Below are 12681 nucleotides of genomic sequence, written 5' to 3'. Positions count from 1 at the left end.
TCCTATATCCTGTATGATGCTGTATCTAATATTCTGTATCCTGTGTCCTATATCATGTATGATGCTGTATTTAGTATTCGGTATCCTATATCCTGTATGATGCTGTATCTAGTATTCTGTATCCTGTATCCTATATCCTGTATGATGCTGTATCTAGTATTCTGTATCCTATATCCTGTATGATGCTGTATCTAGGATTCTGTATCCTGTATCCTATATCCTGTATGATGCTGTATCTAGTATTCTGTATCCTGTATCCTATATCCTGTATAATGCCGTATCTAGTATTCTGTATTCTGTATCCTATATCCTGTATGATGCTGTATCTAGTATTCTTTATCCTGTATCCTATATCCTGTATGATGCTGTATCTAGTATTCTGTATCCTGTATCCTATATCCTCTATGATGCTGTATCTAGTATTCTGTATCCTGTATCCTATATCCTGTATGATGCTGTATCTAGTATTCTGTATCCTGTATCCTATATCCTGTATGATGATGTATCTAGTATTCTGTATTCTGGATTCTATATCCTGTATGATGCTGTATCTACTATTCTGTATTCTGGATTCTATATCCTGTATGATGCTGTATCTAGTATTCTTTATCCTGTATGATGCTGTATCCTGAATGATGCTTTATCTAATTAGTATCATGTATGGTACTGTATCTATATAATATCCTGTATCGTATATCTGTATCATGTATTAAGTATAAAGTTTATAAACTTAACCCTTACTCCTCTTTTCTGTTAATAAACCGCTTTTCTCTTTTGACTTGATTCAATCTGTTTTATTTTTCTCTCCGTCTATTATTAAACCGTATGCCTCTGAAACCAAATCCATTTATATTTTCATTTTTAATTAATCTTGTTAAGTTCATTCAATCCATTCTTCTCTTTTCAACCTGTCTTTCTCTTTAAAATCCGTTCATTTCTTTTTAAACATGTCTTGTCTTCTCTAATTTTCAATCCGTACTACATATAAAAATCAGTCCATTTTTCTTTTTAATCTGTCCTACTCTTTAAACTCATTATACTCATCATCTGTGCTTTATAATTCGTTCAACTCTTGAAACTCAACCTATTTTTCTCTTTTAAATCCGTCCTACTCTTTAAACGCAACCTATTTTTTCCCTTTAATCCTACTCTTTAAACTCAACCTATTCTATTTCTAATCCTTAAAATCCGTCCTTATTTAAACTTACACTATTATTCTCTTTCTAATCTGTCCTTCTCTTAACTTACACTATTCTTCTCTTAACTTTCACTATTCTTCTCTTTCTAATCCGTCCTTCTCTAAACTTACACTATTTTTCTCTTAACTTACACCATTCTTCTCTAAACTTACACTATTTTTCTCTTAACTTACACCATTCTTCTCTTTCTAATCCGTCCTTCTCTTAACTTACACTATTCTTCTCTAAACTTAAACTATTCTTCTCTAAACTTACACTATTCTTCTGTTAACTTTAACTATTCTTCTCTTTCTAATCCGTCCTTCTCTTAACTTACACTATTCTTCTCTAAACTTACACTATTCTTCTGTTAACTTTCACTATTCTTCTCCTTCTAATCCGTCCTTCTCTAAACTTACACTATTCTTCTCTTAACTTACACTATTCTTCTCTTTCTAATCCGTCTTTCTCTAAACTTACACTATTCTTCTCTTTCTAATCCGTCCTTCTCAATACTTACACTATTCTTCTCTTTCTAATCCTTCCTTCTCTTAACTTACACTATTCTTCTCTTAGCTTTCACTATTCTTCTCTTTCTAATCCGCCCTTCTCTAAACTTACACTATTTTTCTCTTAACTTACACCATTCTTCTCTTTCTAATCCGTCCTTCTCTAAACTTACACTATTCTTCTTTAAACTTACACTATTCTTCTCTTTCTAATCCGTCCTTCTCTTAACTTACACTATTCTTCTCTAAACTTAAACTATTCTTCTCTAAACTTACACTATTCTTCTGTTAACTTTCACTATTCTTCTCTTTCTAATCCGTCCTTCTCTTAACGTACACTATTCTTCTCTAAACTTACACTATTCTTCTCTTTCTAATCCGTCCTTCTCTTAACTTACACTATTCTTCTCTAAACTTACACTATTCTTCTGTTAACTTTCACTATTCTTTTCCTTCTAATCCGTCCATCTCTAAACTTACACTATTCTTCTCTTAACTTACACTATTCTTCTATTTCTAATCCGTCTTTCTCTAATCTTACACTATTCTTCTCTTTCTAATCCGTCCTTCTCAATACTTACACTATTCTTCTCTTTCTAATCCGTCCTTCTCTTAACTTACACTATTCTTCTGTTAACTTTCACTATTCTTCTCTTTCTAATCCGTCCTTCTCTAAACTTACACTATTCTTCTCTTAACTTTCACTATTCTTCTCTTTTTAATCCGTCCTTCTCTAAACTTACACTATTCTTCTCTTAACTTACACTATTCTTCTCTTCCTAATCCGTCTTTCTCTAAACTTACACTATTCTTCTCTTTCTAATCCGTCCTTCTCAATACTTACACTATTCTTCTCTTTCTAATCCGTCCTTCTCTTAACTTATACTATTCTTCTCTTAACTTTCACTATTCTTCTCTTTCTAATCCGTCCTTCTCTAAACTTACACTATTTTTCTCTTAACTTACACCATTCGTCTCTTTCTAATCCGTCCTTCTCTAAACTTACACTATTCTTCTCTTAACTTACACTATTCTTCTCTTCCTAATCCGTCTTTCTCTAAACTTACACTATTCTTCTCTTTCTAATCCGTCCTTCTCTAAACTTACACTATTATTTTCTTTCTAATCCGTCCATCTTTAAACTTACACTATTATTCTCTTTCTAATCCGTATTTCTCTAAACTTACACTATTATTCTCTTTCTAATCCGTCCTTCTCTAATACGATTCCTGTTTACTTAGCTCTTTTAACTTAACCCATGCTTCTCTTTAAACTCAACCTATGCTTCTCTTTAAACTCTATCTATTCTTCTCTTTAAACTCTATCCATGCTTCTCTTTTAGCTCAACCCATGCTACTTCCCATCTTTTAATAGCCTTTTCTTTAAACTTAACTCATTCTTCTCTTGTGTCTCTCTGTCCTTTCCTAAGCTTAGTGAATTCAACCCACTTTTCTCCTTTCAATCCGTCCTTTTTTTCTTTATGATCCTTCATTATCTTTTAAACATTTCTAGTCTCTAAACTTAACCCTTTGTTCATTTAATCCATTCCACTTAGTCAATTTTTCCTGTAACCCGTCATTCTATTATAAATCCACCATCTAAATCTTTCAATCCGTCCTAATCTTTACTCAACCCATTTATTTCTCTTTAATCCGTCCTATTTTCAAATTTTTAAACCTGTCCTTCTCTTCTTGTCTCTCTTTGAACCGTCCTAATCTAAACTTCACCATTGATCTCTTTTTTTAGCTGTCTCACAGGTACAGTTCTGATTCGGGCGTGGTCATCTGTGCACTGAGGGTCACTTGACATAACGCTGACTGTCCCTTCAGGTTTATGTAGAAATACATTTCGCTGCACTGGAAACCTCTCGAAATCTTACCGAGGTAATTAATATAGTTTGTTAAAATTTATTAAATTTTCTGGCATTAATAGAGTACAATATTCAGGCTAAATGTACACGCAAGACATAACTGTAAATAGTACGTAGTACAATTAATACATGGTTATTGATATAGTGGAGCCGAATTTATATTAGTTTACATTTTTCATGGTATATTTTATATTTGCTTTCATAGGATGATATTGATAAAAACAAGTATGGTTTTGAATAGTAAAAAGCTTAAATAATTTACAGGGTGACCTCTTCTAAAAATAAAGTTTTTGTTTATGAAGATTACATAGCTTTTTTTGGTCGTGATTGCTGTGAAAATTTTAAATTGCTTATCAACGCCAACCTGTAAATTATTTCTTTGCAATGTTTTCTTTCTCCAGCAAATTCAGCAAAGCATCAAGTTTTTCCAAGCTAAATTCCAGGTCGAGAATGAAGGTTTGAACAATGAGAAACCCCCCCCCCCCCCTTCTACATTAAGAAACTATTATTTAAAAATACTCGACAATTCGAGGATAAATATTAATAAAATAGGTAATTGTGTTGGACGGCAATTATTTGAACAAACCAACTAAACACAAAAAGGTACATTTTATAATTTTATGAAAGTTTTGTGTACTTTATCATTCTTCTTCACTTCATCGTGAATTTCAAAATGAACGTGCTACAAAGTTAAATTAGCTGTACATTAAAGCACGTGTGGCCTATAAAGTTTTGATTGGTTCCCGGATTTCCTTCAACAAATTTGGGATATTTCCAAAATATTTTTATTCAATTGAAATGAAAATAAAATTGAAATCAACTTTATATTTTGACTTCTGCTTTGTTTCAATGCTTATTTGATCTAAAGAAATATCCATTGAAATAGGAAAAGTACACAAACGTTTCATAAAATTACCTATAACACTATTATTTTGGCACGACATGCTAGGCTATAAAGTTTTTGGGCTTAAATTTTCTCTATGTCTCAAAGGTTCTCGCCCTTTTAGATTATAGTTTGTCCCTCGCAAAGGTTGAACCTTCTCGATAAAGAAAAAAATTTCTGTACAAAAACTTAATAATACTGCTAACCAAAATAACAGAGTTATAAATAGTTAAAATGTGCAAAAAGACCAAAGATAACTTAAACTTTATATAAAGCAGGAAGATATTATTGAGCTTGAAACAAATGGGGTTTAACCAAGCATTAAGAATATGAATGGTGGCAAAAATCTTTTTATTTTATAAACAAATTCAAGTTAAAAATTTTTAGGCAAACCTAATATAGGTGTCGGGTACTTTTATTTTAAATCTTGATAAAATATTCTCTATTTCGTATTTCCTCTTCAGCTCAACTAATTAGAATAAATAAAAACTAATTAAGGAACCATTACTATAAACTGATACTGGTATCCCTCACGGGGGTGGGGGGGATTAAGGAAACTATTTTTGTTGAGAAAGAACAAACAAATCTTTTCATTTTCATTCGTTAAAGCCTGGCTAGTGGGTTGGTGGTGTCCTCTGATATCTGAGGGGTGTTTAGGTCTAGGGAGGATGGCTGGGGAGTGTTCAGACAGGATTCCAGGTGGGCTGAAGATGACGGAGTGTTCAAGGAGTTCAGAAAACCTAAATTATAAAATAAGGAAACTTATTTACGAAGGTTTCAAGGGAATCGTACTTGGTAGCGTTAATGCAAAGATGACAATGCATGATTCACAATGGTAGCGTTTCAACCTTTCTATCATCAATAATGTTTAAGATATTTTCATTTTTACTCAGTTTACAAGTGTTTAATTCTGTTCATTCCTATACTTTTTTTGCAGTAAAAATGCACAAGTCACTTTTGTAAAGAAACCACACTTGAAAATAATCAGTTTTTAAAATCATAAATAATGCCATCTGATACATATTTGAAAGCTTTTCTGGGTACAGATGTGAATCGGTCATTTCCATCCTTGTTTGCTAGAAACTTGAAATCGTGTTTACAGTCCCTTTCAAGGGAATACATTCAGATGAATGAAAGAGGACTGGCCGACTGTTAGGACAAATATAACCAACTAAATAAACGGAGGGAGGAAAAAACTTATATTTTAATCAAAACAGATCTTATTTTTGTTTTGTTTAGGTACAGTGGGGTTGGAGTGGCCAACTAAGAGGATCTTGTCCCCCCCTCCCCCTTTTTGGACACACAAACTGCTTTAAAAAAATCAGGGAAAACTTCCAGGAGCAAATTATATAAAGTGTGCAACCAGTAAAATTAGACACTAATCAAATATATATATTTTTTATTTGTTAACTCATATTTCTGGGTAAATCCCATTTCTAGTGAGAGGGCCACGGCTAGAACAAGCTAAGGGACTGTTCACACATACAGATCCCTATATCAGAACAATCGGTTCAAATCCTTTACCTTGGCCATCATCCTCTTCTTCAGTCAATTCAAACAAAGAAGGATTATATGAAATCATATTCTGATCCTGAAAATAATGGAAGAATGCAAATAATGACCATAAAATGACCATAAAATGACGAGAATGATGAGAATGATGAGAATAACGAAAATAACGAGAATGATGAGCATGATGAGAATGATAATAATGACCATAATTACTATAATGACTATAATGACTATAGATAATAATAATAATGATAATAATGATAATAATAAATAATAAATTAGATAATCATCCTACCCCGTTCAGTTCATTATCATCATTAAGTAAACCATCAGCACTTAGTGAGATGTTTGCAGGGAGGTTACTAATCATACAAAACCAATCAAGTAATCCATCATTACAGGTTTTAGAGATCAAAAGCGATAGTTTATCCCCCCCCTTCCATCAAAGATGTTATACTTAAGCCTTTATAGATTTTAAATTTTAAAGTTGGTTGTCTAAAAGTAAAATGTTCAGATAGAGTATTGACTATTTCACAGTCTGGGTTTCAAATTTAATTTGAAGTACAGCGGTCTATATTTTAAGGAATTCTCCTTAGTGACATGTTCCCAAAAAATTCATAATTCCCCATATATCGTGAATTAAAAAAATATGCTTAACCACTTTTTAAATCTGGGGAAAAATCATTTTAATGAATGGGAAAGAGGGAAAAAATTCTAACAAATATAAGGCTGGGAGGATATAGTTTTGTATCCCTGAGGTTGCCAAGGTTCCCGAGGTTAGGAAGGGTATCCTCGGGGCTGAAGAGGGAGGATACGAGGCTGGTATCCAGGGTTATCTGCCCAGACAGGATATCCTAGGTACATGATTATTGTTAGTAACTTAGTATCCTAGATCCACGCTATTGTTAGTATCCTAGAAACATGTTTGTTAGTAAGCTAGATACATGCTATTGTTAGTATCCTAGAAACATATTTGTTAGTAACCTAGATATATGCTATTGTTAGTATCCTAGAAACATATTTGTTAGTAAGCTAGATACACGCTATTGTTAGTATCCTAGAAACATATTTGTTAGTAACCTAGATACATGCTATTGTTAGTATCCTAGATCCAAGCTATTGTTAGTATCCTAGAAACATATTTGTTAGTAACCTAGATATATGCTATTGTTAGTATCCTAGAAACATATTTGTTAGTAACCTAGATATATGCTATTGTTAGTATCCTAGAAACATATTTGTTAGTAACCTAGATACATGCTATTGTTAGTATCCTAGAAACATACAGGGTGTCCCACATCAAATTAGACCGTGTCAATGGGTCTAAATTACGATTTGGGGGAGAAATCAGAAAATTTAAGAAGAATGAATCATTTTGAAAAATTTAATAAGGCTAATAGAAATTTTTTTTTTGCAGAAAATGCTAGATTTTTCGAGTATTATGTGCGTATTTTGGTGTTAGAGATTGGAGATAATCTAATATGATATGGGACGCTCTGTATTTGTTAGTAACCTAGATACAAGATATTGTTAGTATCCTAGAAACATATTTGTTAGTAACCTAGATACATTGTTTTAAATTAAATAATGTTACGAGTCTTTATTCTTTTCAATACAGATCGACAAAAATGAAAATTGAAATTTTTAAAACATAAATTCAACGAATACTAGATTTTTGCATTGTTTAGAAAGTCTAATATGAACTAAAGTGATAAATAAAATGTGATGCTTTAGTGTGATTTTTTAACAGTAATTTAATTGGAAATGAATAAATTCCTATTTTGTCAGTTTGAATTAAATGAAGAGAGTTCTAAGTTAAATAGTTTTAAGTTCTGAACAATTTCAATCTCAGGATAGTTAGAATTCTTTGACATTGAAGAAAACAAATTTTTAATAAAAGCTGTAGAAAAAATTCATCTCTAGAAAATACATTGAAATCCCTGTTAGAAAAACAAAAACTTATTTGCACACTCCTCTTGAGCCTCCAACCCCTCAAAACAAACTTCAAACAAAATTCTTCATTAGCCCCCCCCCCACACACACAAAAAAACACTTCTAAGCAGGAGCCCCCCCTCCCCTAAAAATTTTTAATTTTCACTTCTCTCTTTAGAAAAATACTGAATCCAGTTTTAACTGGAAAAATGTCCTTGAAGGATATTGAATATTCAACTTCTATTTGCATTTAATCAATTCTTGACCTAAGTACACAAAAACTTTTCCGTAAATCAATTTTTACTAACATTCGTATTTTCAATGATTGTATTTGAGTTGTTAAACTCTAAGCTAAAGTTTATGAATATACGAGTAAAAACAGGGTTGGTGTGCTATAAAATATACCGTTGTTAAAATCCCCGTAATGTTTACGTGGAAAAAAATATAAACATTGTGTTTATTGGTCATTTAAAAAAACTACGGATATTTTGCAAACGATTTTTACCAGGTCACCTGACTTTAATGAAAAGTTGTTTAAAAATCATGATTTTAGATTTTGAATTAAAAATACTTAGAAGTATTTCTTTTGTGATGAAATTCCTGCGCTAGCCTACCTTGAGGTTGTCCAACTCCGCCTGCATGTTGTTAATGTCGAGATCGAAGTCCTCCTTACTGATCTCTCTGTTTAATCCTGGCCGTTTAGGAGAGCTCTGGGATAGTGATAAAGCACTCTGGTTGTTAACCTAGTTTGTAGAAGGAATATTAGAACGTGTTGTATAAAATGTATGAAATGAACCCTGACACGTATTTGAACCTAGCGATGGGTGATATGCTTGATTTGGAGCTAAGATTTTACAACAAATTTTGACCCATAAAATAATTCAAGATGTTTAATACATTGAAACTGTTTTTTTTATTATCGAAAATACGTGATCTTGTTCAATTATTAGTTTCTATAATCTATAATCTCTCATAATTCACAAAGATTTTCTGGAATTTTTATTGACAGAAAAACATTTGAAGAATTTGTAGAAATCTGCTAACAAATTCATAGAAATAAGAAATTAATATAAAATGATGAAAACGAAATAATTGATTCTAACATTGATTTATTTACAAATTACAATTGAGAAACATGTTCCTAAACATCTAAATAGTTAATGTATAATTTTACTTTACTTTTCGTCGTCGTTATTTAATAATTAAAAATACCGATTTTGAAAACGTACCCACCCAAATTCATGATTTTGAAGGTTTACTTTGCACTCAACTCAGTAATTAAAAAAAACTTTTTTACTCTTTAAACCCAAATATGAACTATTGAAAAAAGAATGATAATAAAAATTTCCTAATTTCTGAATGGTTTATCAAGATTTAGCATGAAAATAAGACAACAAATTTTAAATTCTGCTTTGTTAAAAAAAATTCAGTAAATCTTAAAGAAATTATCTGGATCTTCCCCATCAAAATTAAATGGATCTTAAGCACTGATCTTTGTGAAGCCTCTTTAAAGTATAACCTGGGAAAAAGGACTTAAAAACGATGACGACCTTCAGTACTTGTACTGTTGTACCACCGTAATCTTCATCAGTTCCATTACGGCGTCCAACCCATTTCATTGTTACATAGAATGTTTTTAAGAAATTGGTTTCCTTCTTAATTATCTAGTAGTTATGTGTTGTTAATTGGTTTGGTTTGTTTTATAACATTTTTAATAAAAGTTTCTAAAACTGTATTCTGTTCAAGTTTGCTTTTATTTAACTTCGCAATATTTTATTCCTTAGAAATAAAATAGAAAATGAAAAAAAACATTCGTTTTAACATATTTGTTTTTTAGATGGTTTTAGGGGCATATTTGTTTGTGTGAGGGAGGGTGTGAATGTTCAAACCTGGGACATAGACGGTGAAACTGATTGAGGATCCACGAGTCTATATTTTCCTTCAGACTTGTGTGGAACTTCAACTCTGAAAATATTTGTTTGTTTTTCTTCAAATATATATTTAATTGATTTTTACTTTCAATATTTACTCAACAAAATGTTGCCAATTAAAAGTTGGAATTTTCTTTCTTAAAAGTTTTTTTGTTTGTTTTCATATTTTCAATATTAATGAAATTGAAGGAATAAACTGAAAAAAAATAAGACATTGACTGGGAAATTCTCAGATCAGTTTTCAAGCCTTTATTCAAATTCAAGAAAATCCTCCTTTTTCAGAAAGGTACTGATGCGATCTTGTTTTTTTTGCATCTTGTTTCCAAATCATGGGAGATATTACAGATCTCATCATATTTTAACCAGCACATTCTATACCTGGGAGAAGTGGGAAGCTCAACGTTAGGAACTCCAACGCCTTCAAGAAGAGTTGCGAGCGGATCGGAGTTTGTCACGTCCTAAACATGAAAAATTGTACATTAAATTAAGTTTTTTATTACTTTTAAGATACTTTCGACCCAAACGTGCATGCAATTCAGTGATAAAAAACAAAAATTTTGAAGCTCCGTGCAAAAAAACTTTTAAAAAATAGTGTAGAACTTAAAATGCTGAAGTTTTTAATAAGATTTAGATCTATTACAAGACTAACTACAAAGATGAACTTTAAAGACGACTGTGCAGAAATTATTTTTCTTTTTTCTTGCAATTTTGGAACCCTTGTTTATTAGTTTACTTGCAATTTTGGAACCCTTGTTTATTAGTTTTCTTGCAATTTTGGAACCCTTGTTTATTAGTTTTCTTGCAATTTTGGAACCCTTGTTTATTAGTTTTCTTGCAATTTTGGAACCCTTGTTTATTAGTTTTCTTGCAATTTTGGAACCCTTGCTTATTACTTTTAAAAAACATCACAGTTCAAGGCAGAAGTCAAGGTTTACTCTTAAATAGTTATATTCAATATTACAAGGTGGTCTCATTTTTTTGTGGAAAACCCTGTATCTCCCTATTAAATTATTATTTTATCTACCTGTATAACTGGTCCTGAGCTGGATTCCATTTTAGGCATTTTCCCGTTTGGTTCCTCATTATCCTCTATAGCAAGGTGAATACCAGGAACCCCGTACCTACGCTTCATACCAGCCATCCTAATTTAATAAATTTTATCACTTTTTTTTGGTTTGTTCAGTAGGTGGCATCTTTAAGTAAAGGTACTTAACCCAAACATTGATTTTCTAATCCTTACAGTTGTGCAACAAGAGGCCGAATTTAAAGGATTTAGACCGCCGATGAACCAATGAACCAACAAAAACCGGTTTCAATTGAGCGCGGGCTCAGATCTCAAAACACTGAATACAATTTCAAGTGGAACTAACTATGTTCGAGTCGCATCTCAAATTTAAGACGCGACTCAAACTCTTAAAATTCGGCCTCTGATGATGTAAAAATCCTTTGGTATTTTAAAATTTGATCCAGTAAAATAAATGGGAAGATATAAATAAAAGGAGAAATATTTAGGATTCTCTCAATGTTCAGTCCTTATAATTAATCTTGATAATTTTTCAATTTATTTCTAACTTTAAAGAATACCAATTAGAAGGTTTTTTATTATTCCATCTTAAATGAAACAAATCAAAATTTGTCTTGAATTAACAGAACTGGCATTTTTTGGTTCTAGAAAATTAAAACCCACTGAAATTCAAAAGTCTAAAATTTTCTGACAACCTTTTTGTAACCAAAAAGATTTCTTTTCTTTTCTAGAATTCTCATCTCAGTTTCTTAAATTTTATAAATCCTGACAAAAGAACTGGGTCAATTCTTTCAAATTTCAAAACTATAAATATGAAATATAAAAGTTTGGTGTTAAATAAAGAAAAACCATAAAAGTTACAAATTTTTTTAATGAAGAATTTGTCAAGAGTAATCAAAATTAAAAAAGCAAGTAAATTTATCAAATGCGAAAATTCTTTCCAAGAAAATTAATTATTTGCAGGGACGACTTCCAATATTTTCAATAGGGAGGGTGTAGGGTGGGGACCTTTACGTTTTTCAATGGAAGAAAAAAAAAACTTAAAAATTAACAAACTGATTGATTAATGATAAATTAGCGTTGACAAAATAAGTAAAAACTTTCCTCTCATTTTCCAGNAGATATAAGATCTGGATTAGCATGAAGAAGAATATTTTGACTAACCTGGGTTGAACAACTGCCATCAGAAAATGAATTAATTTATTTACAATCTTCTGCTGCTGAGTGTGTTTTTGTCGCATATTCAGAACCTTAAGATAAATCAATAATTGATCTATTTTATCACATATTCAGAACCTTAAGATAAACAATAATTAATCTATTTTGTCGCATATTCAGAACCTAAAGATAAATCAATAGTTAATCTATTTTGTCGCAAATTCAGAACCTAGAGAGAACTCAATTATTGATCTATTTTGTCGCATATTTAGAACATTGAGATAAATAATTGATCTATTTTGTCACAAATTCAGAACTAAAGAGATAAATCAATAAATGATCTGTTTCTAAAATTAAAGGGTTTTAATTTATAAATGGGTTAAGCGAATGACAAGCATTGCCCGATTCACAACAATACTCTTGAGATCTTCAGCAGATCATTAATGTCGAAAATAACGTTGTTCTTCGAGAATTTAATTCTGATAGTTTTTCTATTGTTTCTGAAAATAGAAAAGCGCGAGACACTTTTTCCAGAGAAACAAAATTAAAAGTTTAAATTAAAAACTTTCAATTCATACTTGATCAGACAAAGATTTTAAGGTTGACGTTGAGAATTAGACATGCCACTTTATCAATGGATGGTCAGATGAAAATACATTAACAGTCCCTTTAACCATGTGTTTT

At 31.2% G+C, this 12681-nt stretch overlaps 1 protein-coding gene across 4 annotated transcripts; it reads right to left on the bottom strand.

Annotated features, from left to right (window-relative positions):
* Window positions 1-3578: 3578 nt before the first annotated feature.
* LOC111700977 (heat shock factor protein 1) lies at window positions 3579-12111 on the bottom strand. 4 transcript variants are annotated; one of them, XM_023472072.1, is made up of 11 exons: window positions 12004-12111; window positions 10840-10957; window positions 10194-10273; window positions 9774-9849; window positions 8499-8627; window positions 6706-6806; window positions 6248-6314; window positions 5965-6031; window positions 5051-5180; window positions 3922-3989; window positions 3579-3832 (listed from the first exon to the last, which is right to left on the bottom strand). In XM_023472072.1, exons 1-10 carry the CDS (start codon window positions 12078-12080, stop codon window positions 3929-3931), a joined length of 906 nt encoding a protein of 301 aa, XP_023327840.1. In that variant the 5' UTR covers window positions 12081-12111; the 3' UTR covers window positions 3579-3832; window positions 3922-3928. The 4 variants fall into 4 exon arrangements, with proteins under 4 accessions (XP_023327840.1, XP_023327839.1, XP_023327838.1 ...); XM_023472071.1 differs by having other exon boundaries at window positions 3579-3805; XM_023472070.1 differs by having other exon boundaries at window positions 3579-3805; window positions 3936-3989.
* Window positions 12112-12681: the final 570 nt, after the last annotated feature.

This window comes from Eurytemora carolleeae, unplaced genomic scaffold, assembly GCF_000591075.1.
Source record: "Eurytemora carolleeae unplaced genomic scaffold, Eaff_2.0 scaffold386, whole genome shotgun sequence".
Taxonomy (NCBI): domain Eukaryota; kingdom Metazoa; phylum Arthropoda; class Copepoda; order Calanoida; family Temoridae; genus Eurytemora; species Eurytemora carolleeae.
The sequence above is the reverse complement of the archived record's forward strand: the minus strand, read 5'-3'. Positions and strand labels throughout refer to the sequence as shown.